A 20,368-nucleotide genomic window follows, 5' to 3' on the forward strand; every position below is an offset into this window, starting at 1 on the left:
ATTCTGAGCAGCCTATGTGATGCTAACCCCCACCTTTGTTTATTCAAGCCTCAGATCAGTTAACTGAGCAGGCACACTATGGAAAATGTAGTCAGTTTGCAAATTGAATGCAGTTGTAGGTATGTGCTAGTTACAAACTTTCAGCACAGTTTTCAGCATCTCAGTTGAAAATGAGATTAATAAACGCTCTTATGGAATAGATGTCTATTCTTGTTTCATGTTTTAACAAAGCAGCTGGCCAGTATTTCAAGTTTTTCCAGTAGTCAAAACACTTCACCAGGCCAAACAATCTCCCCCACAATTCCCAAATGATTTTCATTATCAGCGCTATGCTACAGTATATGGACGATAATTCGCTTTACTTTCACTTCAGCACGATGTTTATCAATGCTACAGGGACTTTCGGCTCACACAATGCACTGCACAGTCATCCTGTAGGTATGACTCACTTGGCACCGTTTCAGTCACTCCAACAAGTGTCTGGGTCTGTAAAGGGTTTTCATGGAAGTCGCTGAGTAACTAGAAAAATTTACAAAACATTTGAAGGGCCCGTCAGCATCTTTCTAGGAAGTGTTGCAAGGTGGAACGGGGGGGGGTATTAGCAGCCAGCTGACCTGGAATCAAAGGCAAATCAAAAGCCACGACAGCACAGCATGAATTATATAACACTGTTGCACTGTGGGAAACAGGAAGCGGAACACAACAACATGTCCTATGCAAATTAGCTGGAACCAGCCTTTTAACATGGCTCAGGAGGCAGCGCTCTGGTGTGTTGTGTGTTGTGTGTGTGTGTGAGAGAGTTTGTTTGTGTGTGTGTGTGTGTGTGTGTCTCTATCTTATGGTTAGACCGATATATGGTGCAAATAGTGGCCTTTTTATTAAAAATCTCAAAGTCAGTGTTGTCCTCCTCTGATATGATGCATATGATGCAGTTTGATTGATTACATATTTATTGTAGAATTGATCAATACTTTACTGGTTGTCTATGGGAAACTATGCCAATGCAACCAATGCATTTTGATTGGATTCTGTCTTTCTGGGGGACTTGATTTATTCCAATATTCCCATTAATATGTGTTATTATTAGTAGTAGTGTTATTATCCCATTTTAGTTTTAGTGTCCCATAAAGGCCTAAATGCAGCTCCAGAAGAAGAATACATACATACATACAAAATATTGGCTATTGGCAATTTGAATCCCAAAATATCAGTATCGGCTCTCAAAAACCCTTATCGGTAGAACCCTTGTCTGTCTGTGTATATGTTTTATATGTGTGTGCGTGTGTGTGTGTGTATGCATGCACTCACTCATGCATGTTGTCCTCTGTCGACTACACTTCATTAGCAATGCTCTGTAGTGGCGGACAATTAATAATTGACCAAGTCTATAGTGTACACACTCTGCACACTATCTATAGCGCTCAATGTCTGTCTGTCTCTGTGTCTCGGTGTTGCGTTGTGTCTTGCAGCCATCAAGGAGAAATACAGCGACTGGACCGAGTTCCTCGTTCAGGACCTGACCGGCTCCAGGACGGCACCGGCCAACCTGCTGGAGGGGGTGAGTGCGCGTGGCGGAGCGTATTCAAATGGAGAATATGCATAATGCCCGGTGAAAGCTGGCTTTGACATGATACAGTAGAGGCATTTATAGCTGGTGAGCTGCACATTCACCACTAATATAACCAGTTCCCTTTTTTAAGGGGAAAACCACTCAAAGTTCTTTTTTTCAGACATTGTAATCATCAGCCACCCCCATCATCCAATTCAGTTCAATTCATTTACTTTATTGCCTGTTTATCAGAAATTATATTGCCAAGGCACTGTGTAAAATGTTAATTTTACATTCAAACCACATTCAGATGATTAATTATTTGGTGTGAAAACATCTACTAAACAATAATACATAATCATCAGTATCCGTAATAACATAAAACAGTTCCAAAATTGTTAATATGCAGTTATGCAAATCATTCAGAAGACAGTAAGGGCATATCAGACACTGTAGTAGTAGTGTCTGTGTCTGTCTGTGTGTGTGTGTGTGTGTGTGTGTGTCATGGTTATTCACTGTCCTTTCAGGTTGTGGCATTTATCAAGCTATTGGGTGGCAAGATGTGCTGTATTTTCTTCACCTGAAGTATTCTTAGTTTAAAATAGAGTTTTAGTTGAAAGTTAGTGTGAAATTTCTGTCATCCAGGTCTGTGAATGTTTTTGATTGGTCTGTCTCTCTCTCTCTCTCTCTCTCTCTCTCTCTGTGCCTCTGTCTCTGTCTCTGTCTCTCTCTCTCTCTCTCTCTCTCTCTCTCTCTCTCTCTCTCTCTCTCCCCAGCCTCTGAGAGGTAAGAACACAGTGGATCTGATCATCGAGGGTTCAGTGTTGGAGCTTCAGGACATCTCGGACCCTTTACTCTACTGGCCCGTGCGGGTGGTCCAGAACGTCGGAGGGAGGCTCCACCTATGCTACGCCGGTCTCCATGACGACCACAAGGCCCAGGACACTTGGCTGTTCTACTTGGACGTGAGGCTCCGCCCGCTCGGCTGGGCCCTGGAGAACCGCCTCGCTTTAGAGCCACCCACAGGTGATAACCCAGTCGCTCCACTGTGGTGACAGGGAGGAACTTTGACTTCCCTAAAACTGAATTACAGTCTATATATACAGTACATATACTGTATATAATAAATATAGTCAGGATAGGCTGGAGATAGAGAGAACGTGTCTAGTGAAAGATGAATACAGGATAATAGAACAAAGAGTTTGAAATTCAAAAAGTAAATACAGTGGTCCCTCAGCACTAGCACAGATGTTTGTTGAGCGAATGTGATATTAATGCGCTGTGAGTGTGCTTTTTCCAGTGTAGAGGCATTTCAGCTAATGAGTCATTCCAGTCAGTCAGTCAGTGTGTGTGTGTGTGTGTGTGCGTGCGTGCCTGCCTGCGTGTGTGTGTGTGTGAACATCCTTATTTAAATAGTGCTGTTTCCATTGGTTTGTTTGTGGGCCTAGCTTTCAAACACTAGCGGATTTGTTTGAAGGTTGATACCAATCTTTTTGTATTGAAACTGCTGCCCCAAAGATTCAAAACTTGCTTGAAAGGCTTTTGCACACATATAGTGGCAGGTTTTTAGGAAAGGCACAGTCAGATCAATATAAGTCTGTGCTCATTTACAGAGAAATGTATTTATGATACAACGTTTTGGTCATCATACCTGACGGAGATACCTGATGAAGGTGAGGTTGTATTCTTATCAGGGTGGAAAAGACTCTGAAACAGCAATTAGATCATCATGGCAGGTTCAGGCAGGTTTCATTACAGGTTTTACAGACTGATACCTCTGTAGCTCTTTAGTAAAAAGTAGAAACTTTGTAGAAAATTCCATCGTACCGCTGGTAAACAACATTGACATCAGGCCGGTCTGCCCCTAGTTAGGTGTGTGGTGAGTTTCACACCGCCAGTGGGATTTAGAAAGCCTGACTTTTGTGTCTTTCTCCCCAACACTCAGCGCTCCGGTCCCTGAAGAGCGCCGCCGAGTGGCAGCAGGCTCTGGAGGCGGCACGAGTCGACGGGCGGAAGAGCCCACTGCCTCTAGAGGTGTTCAAGGTGAGACAGTCCGCACAAAAATCCTCCGGCACACAAGAAGTGATGCGTACTTACTTTTCCGGTTTGTTTGGAATAAACAGAGGAAGAACTGGGTAGTTAGCATGAGCAGTGATAGCCACCATGGCTGAGCAGACAAAGAAAAGAGCGCCACCTACAGAAACTGCATCAACAGAAAATGCGAGGAAAAAGTCGTCTCAGTCCCGCCCACACTGTTTGATTGACAGGTGATCTCTGGGAAGTGCAGTACAGAAACACCACAGCAGTGAGCGCTTAGCAACAACGATGGAGACAAAATATACATAAAAAAAGTGAATCATGCGGATTACCACTTTAAGGGGAAATAAGGAAAAACTAGTGCTTTTTTAAAAATATACTTGATTTTTGTTTCTGTTGTTTTGGGTTTTTTTGCCTTATGATAACCAACTGGAGATGATAGTTCACCCACCTTTTTATTTATCACTACATTACTGGGAATAAGATTCTGCCTGGCTGAAGACTTAATTCATCGCATGCCTACCGATAAAATAAAAGCTGAGGAATCGCATGGCCTACATTGTCTTGCGTGTGTGCATTAACATGAAAAAGCGGAGCACATTTGTCTAAACGTCTGACTTTACTGTGTCAGGACCATGTAGACCTGCCCAAGCACTCCTTCAAGACGGGGATGAAGCTGGAGATGGTTTCTCTGTGGGAGCAGCTTCAGATCTGCCCTGTTTCTGTCACCAAGGTGAGTCAGACTCTGAAAACCGCAAGTCCACCGCACCCCTGGCAAACATTTCTAAACCCTGCCAAAATCATGTGGTTAAAAAGAAATGCTACATAGAGCAATGACAGATTAATAAAGGCGTTTTTATTTAAAACTGAAAAGTGCTCTATGTAGCATTTCTTTTTAACCACATGATTTTGGCAGGAGGTTAGCCTTGGTCCTCATGTTTTTTTGGCTTCATTTGAAAACCCCACTTACCTAAGACCTTCCAGGCAATACTTGGATCTCATGAGTATCACAGTAATGCTCTCTTCTTTCTCTTGTAGACCTAACATCATTTTAATATTGTGCACTGGTTTTAAAAATTTTTCTACACGTATATTCTCTACTGTAAGTCATGATTGAACTAGTCTTTACTTTTCGATAGAGACTACTAACACTGCTTGTATTTTGTGAGGAATTAAGGATGTACAGGTGTTGCATAATAGCATGAATAAAGGTTCCACCCATGTGGGTTTTTGAAGACAGATACTGCTAGTTTTGGAATGCCAGTAGCTGATATTTTGTGCTATAATAGCTTAAAGTTTGCTGATTTTTATGTAAGAAATATTAGAAGTATTCAGTATTTACCACAAAAATGTCATTCTTGGCAGGGTGGAAAACCCTCTGGTACACTAAAATTCACTGTTGAAACACAGGATGATGATAAGAAGATGATGAATAAATTCTTGCACACCAATCCAGTCAAAATGTTAGGGTCAATTCAGGTTATGGTCTTCCCAAAGACAACTATTGATCAATTCTACAATAAATATGTAATCAATCAAACTGCATCATATCATCATATCAGAGGTGGACGAAACTGACTGGACAATATCCAATTTTGATAAAAGGCAATACAAGGCAAACCAGTATATCAGTGTAACCCTAGTATGAATCCGTATGACAGATATGAGATGGGATTGTCTCATCTTTTCTCTGACTCTTCTCTCTGCAGGTCTACAACGAGAACTACTTCCAGATCACACAGGACGATCTCTCCACAGAGGCCAAGCCCCGGTTCCTGGTGTGCCACGCCGACTCGCTAGGCATCCTGCCCGTCCAGTGGTGTCTGAAGAACGGGGTCGGCCTGGAGCGGCCCAGGGGCTACGAGGGCCAGGACTTCGACTGGGCCGACTATCTGAAGCAGAGCGGGACCGAAGCCGCCCCGACGCCTGCTTCCCCGATGTAAGACCAGATCAGAAGGCCTTATGTGAATCCAGTGGGTGGGGAGTTTTTGTTCTCAAACAGAGTACGGGCCAGAAAGTTGAGTTTTGAAAGCCAGAAAGTAATCATTGAGTCATTGGTAATGATCAACGACCCTATCAACCTCCCACAGATACATTGTGGTCATTTTGTGGTCTGGGGCAGGAAAACCTTACTTATTTCTCATTTAATGATTCCTGTTGGGATACTTGGTTGTTGCAGCACCATAACAGTGTTATATAACATTTGTTTCCAATTGACGAATGTACAAACTTGTACCTTATTGCTCAAATGGTATAACTCTGCCTTGTTTACATTGGAATGGAATGAAAGTGAAGGGAAGGAACTAATTTAGGTTGTTGGCAGAGGGTCAAAATAAAATGTTGTAAATGTTGAAAATGTTGTATAAAAGCACAAACATATGTATTAACCTTACATATGTATGAACACATATATGAATGAAAATATAATTAAATATTAGTTAAAACAGGAGGGTGTGCAAAGTAACAGCAGCAGAACACAAGTTAATGAAAAAATATGCCAAAAAATGAAATAAATGCAGTATGAAACATGAAGTGTGAAATTCTAAAAAAAAATATCAAGCTATACACATATGGGAATGTGAAGTTAAGAACTGGTTAATATAGATTATTTTAGCTGTGGGACTGACCAGATTGTAATCGTTAACTTCTTTGAATTCTCCTGTGTATTTGTGCGTGTACGTGTGCGTGTGCGTGTACTTGTGCGTGTGCGTGTGTGCGTGTGTGTGTGTGTGTATTTCACCCACTCAGACATGTCAGAACAGAGGCTTCGCCAAGGACATGTGGCTGGAGGCGGTGAACCCACACCGACCGGCTGAGGTGTGTGTGGCTCAGATCACACGGTCAGAGACGCCTGCTGTGGCTCCGACTGGAAGGTAAGAACCTGTGTGTGTGTGTGTGTGTGTGTGTGTGTGTATGTGTGTGAGGAGGATTATGTGTCAAGGGACGCCTGCTGTGGCTCCGAATGGAAGGTAAAAACCTGTGTATAGGAGTGTGTGTGTGTGTGTGTGTGTGTGTGTGTGTGTGTGTGCGTGCGTGTGTGACAGTTCCCTCACCCCTCTTGCTCTGCTGTCTGCCTGTCTCTAGGTGTGGCCAAGCCCCTGTCAGAGTGTATTGTGGATGTGGAGTCCATGGACATCTTCCCTGTCGGCTGGTGCGAGGCCAACGCTTACCCCCTGACCCCTCCGCTCAAACCTGTCTGTATGTACACAAACACACACACACACACACACACACACACACACGTATTTCCCTGAGAGTGGCAGTTTGATGCAAACTCTTGATTTTCTTTTCCCAGGCCAGAAGCAGAAGAAGATAGCAGTGGTCCAGCCAGAGAAACAGTAAGAAAGCAAACCATTTCTCTATTCCACCACAGCTAGGGCTCGACATAAATGAGATTTTGTTCTACCATTATTATGGATTGAATATGGATTGTGCTGATATTCAATACTCTCAAATTTAACCGTTTTCATGCCAAAAAAATTGAAACAAACACAAGTATTCAGTGTTTCCGCAGAATTTTACTCTAGTCGGAGTGGAAAACAGCATTTAGATCATGGGACACTAAAACTCTCCATTGAAACCAAGGATAGTAATAATATTGATGATAAGAACAAGATTCATACATTCTTGCATGGAATCTGATCAAAATGTCATATTAGAATTAGCTCAGTTAAGAGTTGTCCCATAGACAACCAGTGTAGTATTGACCAGTTCTACAATAAATATGTAATCAATCAATAAATCAATCAATCAATCAATCAATCAATTCTGTTCTTCTGACAGATGAAGATGATAACTGGCTGATGACTTAATAAAAGACCAGTATCCAGGTTCCTCAGGCTAGCTGACCTGGGAAACACTGCTTTTGGAGTTTGCGCTCCTTATAATATACATCATTATATATACAGCATGATCTGAAGCTTGATGCTTTGGTTGCGATGGGACAATTCAGGAATCTTAAAGAGCCTGATTAACTGTAAATATGAATGTTTTAATTTATGTTTAGTGAATGTTTAGGTGATGATCATAAATATTGTTTGAGTTTCTCTCCTTGTATGTAAACTCAGCACTCTTGAAAATCACCCCTCATCATCCCTCAATGTGTTGTCCAAGTATTAAACAAAGGTTAAATGAAAAATGAAATGAAATATCCGCCCCATATATCAGTAACTCAATACATTGTTGTAACCCTAGTGTCAGCCGTGGTCTGTTTCGCTTCAGCCCGGTCAATGAAACAGCAGCTCTTCACTCACAGCCCTTTTGTTTTCTATCCTTTTACCTGTGAGCCAAAGACCCAGCGAAGGTTTCCCCAGAAAGCCCTCTAGGCCTCCCCCTCTCTCTCTGTCACTCCAAAGCCATTAATTGAAACAGTGGCTTTTAGAGCAGAAATTGCTTTCCCAGGGCACTGATTGATTTTGTTGACAAATGACACGTTACACCCGTGGCCGGCGAACGCAGCCCTGGGAGCACGAGTGGTGGTGGTGGGGGGGGGGGGGGGGGGGGGTGGTTGGAGAGTGAGAGAAATATGAGGTCTTCAGCAACACTTTGTCAGCCCTCTCATCTAACCACTAATTCCATTTCTCACCTTCAGGGGAATCCTTTCATCAATACTTCCCATCGCTTAACCCCCCACCCACCCCCCTACCCTTCTTTCTACTTCGTGGTCACACACAGTAATTCACCCAGTTCTAAATCTGACAGAAACTGTAGTGGCTGTTGTGTAGATTGATTGGTTGAATGAATGATTGTTTGGTCGCTCTATTTCCTGTTTGATTAGATCGGTTGGATAATTCTATTGATTCATTGGACTGCTTGATTGCCTTTTACCTGCAGGTTGGTCCCTCCGCAGCCGATAGAGCCCGCCCCTGTCAACCCCTGCCCCCCCTTCCCCATGGATCCAGGTAATCACAATCTATGTTGCAGATGATTTAATTCCAGCGATTAATATTAATGAGTGGGTATGATGGTTTTAAAGGGAAAAATCCCCCCTCAGATCCTCTCACACTGTTGCATATCATCAATCTGTAATGTTCAGCGCGGTCCAGGAGGTTTTTTGTGATGAAGTGTTGGCATTTACTTTTTTGGTGCACCCATTTTATCTCCACCTGTGTCATCAGCTACTTCAGTTAGTGATTTACTTAATTTCCCAGAATGTCTTTTGCCAACCCCCACAGAAGGGGGTTCTCTGTGCTGTATATGTGTAGGTGGAGAGAGCGACAGTCTAGTAAGTTTTTCCAGTTGACATAAAGTGAGAATGGAGAGAACAATGCCATGGTGTGCCATGTCCGGTTGTTCAAATTATAAAAAAGCATTCAAAGAGGGGCGTTGTATTTCACACGCAAAGATGCAGATCTCCAAAAATTCAAGCTATGGCTGCATTGCAGTCTGGTCTGTTGAGGCTACTGTCCTCTTCTCCAGTGGATTTCTCCCTGTGTTATTGTTGTACATCGGTGCAAATGGTGAGTCTAGAAAGAAGAAGCTCTTGCTCTTTGGCAGCAAAACCTGACATTTTCCGTTGATGTTTTAGATTCTCTGCTATCACACTCTTTGTAGCTGCGCTGGAAATACCTTGACGTCACATCATGTTGTCTATGTTTGGCCAGTTTCCACAAGAAAAACAAGAAAAGTAAAACAACAAGAAACAAGAACAAGAAAAAATACACCCCAAATAACAAAATGGGGCCAGAAATGTAAGATACATCACCAGTAGCTGTTCTTGAACAGTGTTAAAGTGTTTTAGGGGAGTCTTTCCTTAAGGATGGTGGTAGACCCAGCATACCGTATGAGGTGTGTGTTTGGGGTTGCATTTCAGCAAACCTGTAGTAGAAGGTGCATATCAATGAATGAACATGTGTCTTAGTGACCCTTCACAATCGGTGAATCCTCCCTCACAGCATGGCTCTGGAAACACCTCGGGGTTGTTGTGGTTTTAACAAACCCACCATATCCCTTCTTCCCACATCGCCTGCTATAAAGCGTTTTGTCTGGGGTGGGTTTGTGTGTACACATGTATGTTCGAGCGCAAACGAGAAGGGGGAGGTGGGTAAATGTTGTTTCCATGAGACCCCTTGCCCTCCTTTCCAAGTTCCCGTTTTAAAAACCACCCACTTGCTCATGCATATTCATCACCCCGCCTAATTACTATTCACCCCTGGCGGTGCGGTTCCAGGTGCTGGCGGTATCGGGGGTTGCAGGGAGGGCGGAGTGCAGCATACTGCATCATTATGTCGACCCGCACTTGTCTGTGGGGGGAAGTCACATGAACAGGCCGTATTCCTCGCCCAGTTTGACTCTGCAGTCACCTCTGTGGTGAAGTGCTCTGAGTCACACACTTATGCAGCGGTAGTCTAATGGCCTACACACACATTGACGTGCGGGGATACACATTAAGGCAACACACACACACACAAGCGCCTTCATTCTAGGGTTCAAGAGATGTAGGTTTTTGAAGACTAATACTGATATGTTTGAAGCAGCAACTGTGTTGTTTTGATATTTCTTTCATCAGAATCAGAATTGTATTCTTGGCAGAGTGGAGAAAACCACAAGTGTTTAGACCATGAGACACTAAAGCTCTCCGCTGAATCCTAGAATAGTAACAATAGTCATAACAGAACATTTACGCATACTTCTGTGGAATCCAATCAAAATGTCTCATTAAGGCAACATTCAATATTTTTACATTTGTCCATTTTCATGCCAAAACATTGCAATAAATAACAAGTATTCAGTGTTTTGTCCTTGCTAAACCTCTCCATTGAAACCCAGGATAATACAACAACTACAAATACTATTACTAATAAAGCAGCTTCATGTATAATTGGACCAGATGTGATTTCTAATAAAAGACTAATATCGGTCTAACCCTAGTTCATACATTTAAACAAGGTCATTGATGAAGAGAGGGCTGAGTATGAAATTGTGCAGCTTTCCATGTGCCACTTTCATGATCTTATTTAGAGTATTGGTTAACATTCCTGGTTGTGGTCTCCCCTCCTTCCCAGGCTCGGCCAATGGCAGGTACTGTTGCTCCAAGATCTTTGTCAACCACCGGTGTTTCTCAGGACCCTACCTCAACAAGGGGCGCATCGCGGAGCTGCCACAGGCCGTCGGACCCGGGAAGTGCACGCTGGTCCTCAAAGAGGTGGGCTAACATTATGCCTGGTCACAAATGTCAACCACAGGCGATAAGCACTGGGGGAGATGGAGCGGAACAGGGTTAATCAAAGTATTAGAGACTTCCAGAGAGAGGGGGGGGGGCCCGAGAGAAAGATTGAAAGAGGGAGAGAGTGAAAGATGGAGGGTGAGACAGCGACGTCTTGTTAACCACCTGCAGTTTCCCAGCAGCGCCTTCATTTTAATGTGAGGAGCTGTCAATCAAGTGTGTTTACACATACACACCGTCACTAGCGCTCAGCAAAACAGACGCTTAATTTCTCCAGAGGCTGTCGAGTTTTTGCACGTGCGTGCGCGCAGTGTGTGTGTGCACGGTATGTGTGCACGTGTGTGAGCGTGCACTTCCAATTGTCCGTGATTTGTGCATGCAAAGGCTTGTTGTTTGTCTTCACCACGCTTCTCCCTGAGCCCTGTTCAGGGAGTTTTTGTTCACTCTATGTTTTTTAGGTCTAAGCTCTGTTTTTGCCTCCAGCTGCTGAGCATGCTGATCAATGCTGCCTACAAGCCTGGACGAGTCCTGAAGGAGCTGCAGGAGGTGGAGGATCAGAGCTGGGATTGCCACGAGGAGACCCTCAAAGCCAAGTGAGGAAACACAAAGTGTCGTGAACCATGATAGGCTACAGCAGGCTGCAGGCTTTTTGCCCCCTGGATCGGATTTTTAGTGTCATTTTGGTCCTTTCAGGGGCAATTTTATTGAACTACAAAATAATACATTTACATTGCATATTGGCAAATAAACACTCAATTTGTACCATTAAGGTTTGTTTACTTTTAAATCATAATATGCCACATGTCCCACTCTTCTTTCCCACTGCTGGAAACTAGCAGCAGGCCTTCCAGAGAAGGATGGTGCCGTTTCCCCCTCTCTGTCCACAGCTAGTCCATCTTCCAACCCGCCACTGAGTTTTTTATGATATTGGTTATTTAATTTTTTGTTGCTGCAGTGGTTTGTGTGGGGTCGGCATTTTCTTCTGCTGCTGGCGGTGTGGTGCCAAAATATTCCACCGCTTCAGGCTGCATACTCGGGTGTTTTCTGATCAAAAAACGCTCCATTTTTCTTACCCAAAAGAGAAAGGATCTCCCAGTCGCAGGCTCCCATGAATCACCTACAGTGGCCCACGGGGGACAGTAGTCGCATTCACGCATGAATATTTGACAGCTCGACAAAAAAACGTAAACAGTGTGAAATGCAATAAGGAGTACTGTTAATTTTCAAGGGCATGTTTTGCCGCCTCACTTTTGTTTTCACAGGCATTTTAGGAACTTTCAATTTCATTTTTGCCCTGAGCCACTGACTCTGGTACGTACAGTGTAGAAAGTTATACTATTCAATACTCAATCAACAACAACAAAAACCTTCCCATACAGTATGTGTGTCTATTTGGGGGTCCATGATATGAAAATGTTTGAGAAGCCCTGATTAGAACACCCCAATGTAGGCAAGCACAGACTGAGTAGACACTGAGAAGGCACGTCAAGCTCCAGGTTGAACTTGTCCTTGAGCGCTGCAAACAGATCAGCTTGCCTTTCCTAACCTTAGCTATTAGTTGGGAGATTGCAAAATTGACCCTGCATCAGCATCAACAGACAAGTGGGCTCTCCAGGATAGCCCTCATCAACTGGATGATCTGAATTCACGAAGGCTCTCCTAAAACAGCCCATTTTACATCATTATGGCGTAGGCAATCATCGTTCATCATCGACTACTTTGATGGATTACAGATAGTTTAATTATCCATTGTTCTCATAAATAAAATTGTAATCGCTGCCTGGCCGGTGGCTGACAATGTCACGCCGTCCCTCCCCGCTCTCTGCCCCTCTCCGCAGATACAAAGGGAAAACCTATCGCTCCACCATCCGCATAGTCCGCCTCGCAGAGCAGATCCCGGACTTCTGCCGCAAGGTGTGCGTGAAGCTGCAGTGCTGCCCGAACCTCTTCAGCCCCGTCCTCGTTACCGACAAGTGCCCCGAGAACTGCTCCGTGCAGACAAAGACCAAATACAGTAAGTGTCTGTTTGCGTCGGGCGCAATTACACACATCACGTCCCCATGCCGCAATTACGAAGAACACCCCCAAAATCAAAGCTTGTGACGCTGCAAAGTGTATAATTGCCGCTGAGTTTTGTTTTGGGCGCATTGTTTTCAACATCTGCTGCGTGTCCCCAGCCTATTACTATGGGAAGAAGAGGAAGCTGTCCAAGCCAATGGGAGGAGAAGAGCCTGCAGAGGGAGAGCTGGCCAAGCCGACGCGCCGCAGGAAGAAGAGGAAAGCTATCTTTGTGCAGAAGAAAAGGCGCTCCTCCGCTGTGGACTACACTCCTGCTGGCTCACCGCAGGTTGGAGGACACTTCTTTACTTTTCCCCCTTTTTCCTTTTTTTTTTCCTTCCTGACTTCCTTTGATTGTGTCAATAGGCGCCCGGTAGGCTTCTGGTCCAGTGACAGGCGGATACTGGCGAGGGTGGAATGTACTGCCGCAATTGAGTCCATAAATAAAAACAAACGCACCCCGAAACATGACAGATGCAGTGAGAAGAGAAGCATCACGGCTGTAGACTGACTGTAGTTCAGTTTAACTTACCACAGAATAATGTCACTAATGTCATGCCTAATTTACATGTTGTGCACCCCAATAAAAGGATCATGACCGTGATTAGTCCTGGACCAATCGCTTACAACTGGGAGGAGTTTAGGGTCTGAGGTCTCGCTGCCACCAGACCATATTAAGACAAAACAAAACAAGTGCGCCCCATCTCCCTCTGACTCACAGCCTCTCTCTCTTCCCCATTCAGGACAGTGACGAGGAAGAGGACGAAGAGATGGAGCTGCAGTCGGGCAGCGAGGAGGGCACCAGCTCGGAGCCGCGCGAGGACCACACCGACGCCTCCTCGGTGGAGGTGACCAGCAGCCGCCCCCGCCGGGCCGTCACGCTGCGCCGGGCCATGAGCGCGGGCGCCGCCGCGGGCAGCCAGGAGGGTCCCGAGGGCCGCCGGAGGTCCACCCGCTCCCTGTCGGCCTACAACCAGAACAACAACAAGTACCAGCCGCCCAAAGGACAGGACATGCAGGTGAGAGGGAGGGAGGGAGGGGCAGGGCAGAAGTCCTGTCAGAAGTGTCCTGGAGCAAGACACTGAACTAGTTTGGCTGATATTGATTCATGAAAGCCAATACTAATATTTTTAGGTTTAAGCTGCCCATAGCTGATATTTCGTGCCGATATTCAATCTCTATATTTAACTAGTTTCATGCAAAAAAAGTCCAAAACCACCACAAGTATTCGGTATTTCCCCAAAATGTTATTCTTGTCCGGGTGGAAAAGCCTGAAACCACATTTAGACCATCATGTGACACTAAAACTCTCCACTGAAAGTTGTCAGTAACTTACAGTATGTCCTTTGTGTGTGTGTGTGTGTGTGTCAGGTGGAGGGGGTGGAGGAGGAGGAGGGTCAGCTGGTTCTGGAGAGGAACCCTCTGGAGTGGAGCGTAGACGAAGTCGTCCAGTTCATCAACTCTACTGACTGTGCCTCCCTGGCCAACATCTTCCAGGAGCAGGTACGTACACACACACACACACACACACACACACCACACTTATACACACACACAACTGCTGTGCCTCAGTGCTCTTCTGTCTTCTGTCAAAGGAGCAATTTATTTCCTTTTTTATCATTTCATCCACAAACACATTATCTTTTGAACAAGAGAGAAAGGAGGGGAAAGGGGTGAATTTACCGTTTCTCCACTCCGCTTCTCGCTTTCTTTTATTCACTCTCTTTTAGCCTTAGACCCATATATGAGGCCGATAGTGTCCTATCAGATATAAAAATCAGATATCAGCCAGTGAGACATATTTATTGTAGAATTTGATCCACACAAGAGTGGATGAGTGTTATCTTCTTCTTTTTCTTGTTCTTGTTCTTCCTTCTTGTTCCTTCTCCTTTTTCTTCTTCCCCTTTTCTTCTTCTGTTCTTTTTCTTCCTCGTCCTCCTCCATGATCTAAATGGTTAAATACTGAGGTGGAAAACACTGAATCCTTGTCATTTTTTAAAATTTTTGACATGAAAATGGTCAAATTTAAAGCTTAATGAATATCAGTTAATGGCTGTTTCAATTTTCAATTCAAAAAACATTAAAAACCTTAGTCTCTTTCTTTCTTTCTTTCTTTCTTTCTTTCTTTCTTTCTTTCTTTCTTTCACCAAACGTTTCATGTCTCCCCTCCTGTGTGCAGGACATCGACGGCCAGGCCCTGCTGCTGCTGACCCTGCCCACGGTGCAGGAGTGCATGGACCTGAAGCTCGGTCCGGCCATCAAACTGTGCCACCAGATAGAGCGCGTCAAAGTTGCCTTCTACAGACAGTACGCCAACTGACCGGCCCGGGGCGACACACATTTCACCCACCGGTCACCCACTGACCGCTCGCTCGGCTCTGCTGTGGCGCGCGACCGGGACATTTTGGATTAGGCGTCTCCCGGTGGAAAACTTCAGACTACTTCGGGCTCCTTTTGGGAATTTTGAATTTTGTGGACTTTTTTTTTTTTTTTTTTTTTTTTTTGCGGAATTTCCAAATTGCGAGAAGGGCCGTTTTCGGAGCGGTCACGCTGGGGAAAGCACCGAGTTAAGTGACGGCGGAGAGATGTGTGGAGGAGTTGAAGGATTGAGTTCTGGGACGCTGCAGGTCTGGAGGCGAGATGCAGGACCCACATAGACTTCCCTCCGCCGGCGCTGGCAGAGCAAAACACATTGGAGCCGGTCCATGTGCTTTACCAATCTGTGAAGACGTTATTTTGAGAAGCTGAGGACTCGTTTCTGAAGACATTTTATTTTGTGTTTATTACTTTCCATTTGCAGACATTTTCTTTGCGATAGAGAAGCATCATAGCATTTAAGTTATTATCGATTGTTATTGACCATTATCGATTTCAAGTATTTTCCCCCTTTTGTGTGACATAATTGGTTTCTGATCAAATATAATGGGAAACTATTTAACAACCCAAGAAGTAATATATTTGAAATATTTATTGTTATCCTTATTTATGAGGAGTAATATATCTATTTGGATGTAGAGAAAAAAATTGAATGGATTTAGCATAATGCTGACATTAACTCCTTCTCTTTTCAATTGAGACAAACCCTGAAGGATGTGTATTAAGTTATTTCATGAATAGAAACCAACGATTGCATTTATTTAGATTTATATTTTAGTTTGTGTTGATAGAGGATAAAGGCCTCCCACATGTCGACTCAGAGAATATAACACCCTCTAAGTTATTTGAACCCAGTTGTGCTCTCTTCTCATTGTTACAATCACATGAAACAATCATGTAAGCTATTTTGTGTCCATCTATGCAAATGTGTTGCAGATATTTTTGATAAATAAGAAAATAAATTTCTACTGATTTTTATCTGTTGTTATTGTCCTGTACCTTCTTTCACTATGAAAACTACTCACTATGCTAATACTACTACTGCTACTAATACTACTACTAATACTATTACTACTACTGCTACTGCTGCTACTACTACTACTACTAATACTACTGCTAATACAATTACCAGTACTACTACTATTGCTACTACTGTTAATACTAATACTACTACTGATACTACTGCACTATATATTCAAAATACTAAAACATTTAACTGTATTCCATTAAGTTACCAAATAAATAATATATTCTGATTATAGATACTTGTGAAAAAAAATGTGCGCGCATTTCTTCTAGGAATACTTAAAGTGAAAGTGAGAAACTCAGAAGGCCATTTAAATAGTGGCAGGCCTTCTCAGTCTATATAATGTGGCACAGAAGAAAACTTGTGTTTGTATGCAAACCTGAAATAAATCTCCTGGACTTTGTCATTTTTCTCTTTTTGTTACCAATAATTTTATCTCTGATGGGGCAAAGTAACTGAAAGTAATCAGAATGTGTTACTGATTACAATTTTGATGATGTAACTGTAATGGAATACAATTTTAAAGCACCCAACCCTAATAATAATAACATGTACTGTTTTGGAATAGAGCTCCTCATATCTAGAGCACAGTGCAATGAAGGAGCATGAAGGGTTAACTGATGCTCCCTCATGCATGTGTGATGTAGGAAGTCACAGGCAGACTGACACTGTGGTTAACAGAGAGCTGATGCACAGCAATGCACAAACTCACTGTGGAAGAGAAAAGAGACTGATATTTGTAGTAGACAGTAATCCACCCTGTTAGGCCTAGCTACCACCATCATTTGCAAGTCACAATTGAAATTATATTTCATATGCAATATTTTACTGTTAAATCAGGGGCATCAAGCCGCTAAACCCTAAACTATGGAAAAGTTCCTGCATCTAATATAATTTACAACCAAAGCCTTCCAAACCCGCTTATATAAATAGACTACATTTCTGGGGACAAAGTGGGGCAATAACTGATGACTGAGAAGATATGATTATAATTATTATTGGTCAATGTTAAATGTGTGTAATGTGGTCAATGTGTGTAAATTATTAGACATAGGTTGCCAAAAATACACAACACAGAGAGAATTTCAGTCCTGAATGCTTCCCTAATGTGATTTTATTTTTAGCTTCCATATAAATTCCAGGGAATTTTTTTTGCTTGATCTTTGCTCTGTAGTGTAATAATCCAAACTATAAGATCAAACATGGACTCACTAGGCTAAGGAATGTTGAGAGCCACTGAAACACCTTGAAACAGCCATGTGTTAATGTCTTTAGGGCTGATCTTGGGGCAAAATAGAGAAGGAAAAAAGTCATTATAGGAGCGAATTGGAATCACTTCTTAGTTATGAGGAGAGTGTCGGTTGATCAAACTGGAATAGGAGCCACATTGTTGATTCTGCCAGCCAACGTGTGGAAAAAAAAACCCTAGCATGCTCAAAATTAAAACGCTATACATCTGATGACAGAGCCATTAGCGATTCACCATCTATTGGCAGAGCGCTTCCTGCTGGAGCACTAAAAGCAATTACCCCCTATGTAGTGATAGCTGTTTCATGTAGACCCATAATTGGAGGTAATGCTGTGTTAGTCATGCATGCAGTACATGACTTGATATGCTGATTCATTTGCAATGTTCTCTGTGTAACATTATCTAATAGAAATTCATAAAGTCTGTGATTCACATTCAGAGAGTATTCAGCGCCAAGATGTGTCGTGCCTCACCAGCTCTCTGTATGGGTGCAGTTGAATTAATTTAATAGCGCTCGCACACACACACACACACACACACACACACACACACACACGCTTCCCCAACTCTGACACTTTGTATTGAGTCACTCTGAAAAGCTGCTACCTTATACTGTTGCCTGGCAACCTCATATCAAACGTCCGCTTTGCATGATTTTCCCCTGTTGTATGTGAATACAAACTAAGTAAGTCATGACAGCAGAGGGGTAAACAGCCATTTAAAAGAAGCCCTGAATGAGAGCAGACAGCCGCACTGAATTTATGTTTCATATTCGGTTCGCTGATATTTAATATCCACAAGGTTAGACGGATGTAGCGGTTTGCTAATACATCAGTCTGATATTGGATTTGGGCTAAAAATCGGATATCGCCTGTCATGTTGTCTCCCTCTGATGTGATGGAGGTTCCTCCCCGATCAAAGCCAGTCTTTGTCTTTGTTAAAGGAAAGATACACCCAAAAAACAGCTATTGGCAATGTACTTTCCACTTCTGGGCCCATTTTCTTGTCATATTGCGATATTTCCAGCAGCTACAATGGAGTTTGATAGGAGAAAAAAACATAAAAAGAGCTATCTAAAATGGTAAAAGTCAGATTTTGATCTCAGCAAAACAATCACACAGGGAGAAATCCATCGTAGAGGAGGCAGAGAGACCAATTTCTCCACAACAGCAGCCTCAATAGACCAGAATGCAATGCAGCCACAAGACATGTTGTGTTTTCACTCTCGCTTTTTCCCAAGTGGAAAAACTCACTTCGATGTCTTTATTATCGCTCTCTCCACCTACAATGCAGCATAACCCGCAGCTGAATGGAACAAGCTCAGGCCCGTTTTCTAGAGGTTGTCCAAAGGCATTCTGGGAAACGTAGGCAATCGCTAACTGAAGTAGAAGTAGAAGTAGACGAGGCGGGTTGAGGGAAAGTGGATATATCAAAAAATGTAAATCACAAACACATAACTCCTGGAATGTGTTGAACATCAGATGGATGATATCTAACAGTGTGAGAGGATCCAAGCGTGGATTTGTCCTTTAATATCACACACACTCACTCACTGTATTTACTTTTTGAAATCCAAGCTCTTTGTTCTATTATCTTGGTTTCGTCTTTCACTAGGCATGTTTCATCAGAGAAGCTGCACAGTAGATCATTATACTGGAGCAGCTTAGTGGAGAGCTTTACCCCTCTGCTATACTGTAGGTTAGTATAAGAGGGAAAGGAGGTCAGGGGTTTGATCAGATTCCAAGTATGCATGATTATGTTTTTATTATTATCATCATGGGTTTCAATGGAGAGTTTTAGTCTCCTATGATGGTCTAAATGCGGTTTCAGAGGCTTTTCCACCCTGACAAGAATGAAAATCAGGGGGAAACACTGAATACTGGTACAAAATATAATATAATTTTAATCCAAAAATTTCAGCATCGGTCAGTATAATCCTCATAATTTTCGACATGAGCATATTGAATATCGGCACAAAATATCAACTCAAAATCAAGCATTTTCAATCCAAAAATATCAATTTTGGCCTTCAAAAACCCATGATAATCAAAACTCAATTCATACTGTTATGCAACACATCCTTCATTCCTCACACAATACAAGTAAGGAGTGGGAGGCGAAGAGTAAAAGATAAGTTCAATCATGACTTACAGTAGAGAATAAAAAAAAGGTTTTGCAAATGCTGAAAACCAGTGAAGAACTTGGTCAATTTCCAAATCGGTATAAGGAGGGGGTGGGGGGGGATATGGTTAACCATAACTCTGAGCGCTATCTCACACACACATACACACACACACACACACACACACACACACCATCTCTCGCATCGCAGACTTGAAATCTAGGTCACGGGAACACACACAGTCTTCAAAAGGCGAGACGGAGAGAGAGAGAGAGAGGAGAGAGAGAGAGGGAGAGAACAATCAAGATGTGAGGATGATGATGCTCCGTCTGCAGGCTGAACAAACCCCCGGCATGTTAAAGGACAAATCCATGGCCCCTCTCACACTGTTACATCTCACCACTCTGATGCCCAATGCATTCCTGGAGTTAATCTGTTCTCATTTTACTTCTTTGATATATCCATTTTCCCTCAACCCGCCTCATCTACTTCTACTTCAATTTCTGATTTCCTACGTTTCCCAGAATGCCTTTCGACAACCCCCCCCCCCCCCAAGAGAACAGTGAACTTGTTGCGTTCAGCTGTGGGTTTGCTGCGTGGGCGGTGAGAGCGATGGTGATAGTGATAGTAAGAGCAAGAGCATGAGTTTTTCCAGATGAGAAAAAGCAACTTTACTCAAAACGGAACATTTTCTTGCGGCCGCATTGCATTCTGGTCTATTGAGGCTGCTGTGGGAGGAGAAATTGGTCTCTTTTCCTCGTTTAGGACTGATTTCTCCTTGTACT

The 20,368-nt window shown here is 43.2% G+C and overlaps 1 protein-coding gene across 1 annotated transcript in view; it reads left to right on the forward strand.

Moving 5' to 3' along the window:
* Nucleotides 1-16,548, forward strand: part of sfmbt2 (Scm like with four mbt domains 2) — a 34,113-nt gene extending 17,565 nt beyond the window's left edge. Inside the window, 18 exon segments of the mRNA XM_071523109.1 lie at nucleotides 1,470-1,558; nucleotides 2,326-2,575; nucleotides 3,495-3,592; nucleotides 4,218-4,319; nucleotides 5,296-5,509; nucleotides 5,512-5,525; nucleotides 6,335-6,422; nucleotides 6,517-6,555; nucleotides 6,671-6,784; nucleotides 6,882-6,924; nucleotides 8,420-8,487; nucleotides 10,591-10,730; nucleotides 11,235-11,344; nucleotides 12,590-12,765; nucleotides 12,929-13,098; nucleotides 13,553-13,828; nucleotides 14,181-14,312; nucleotides 14,989-16,548. Coding sequence (XP_071379210.1) covers nucleotides 1,470-1,558; nucleotides 2,326-2,575; nucleotides 3,495-3,592; nucleotides 4,218-4,319; nucleotides 5,296-5,509; nucleotides 5,512-5,525; nucleotides 6,335-6,422; nucleotides 6,517-6,555; nucleotides 6,671-6,784; nucleotides 6,882-6,924; nucleotides 8,420-8,487; nucleotides 10,591-10,730; nucleotides 11,235-11,344; nucleotides 12,590-12,765; nucleotides 12,929-13,098; nucleotides 13,553-13,828; nucleotides 14,181-14,312; nucleotides 14,989-15,129 — 2,264 coding nt within the window. The 3' untranslated portion in view covers nucleotides 15,130-16,548.
* Nucleotides 16,549-20,368: the final 3,820 nt, after the last annotated feature.

The sequence above is a fragment of the Centroberyx affinis genome, unplaced genomic scaffold, assembly GCF_046629955.1.
Source record: "Centroberyx affinis isolate AG114_WGS23_722 - 3 ecotype Tasmania unplaced genomic scaffold, CSIRO-AGI_Caff_v1 ptg001065l_1, whole genome shotgun sequence".
NCBI lineage: Eukaryota > Metazoa > Chordata > Actinopteri > Beryciformes > Berycidae > Centroberyx > Centroberyx affinis.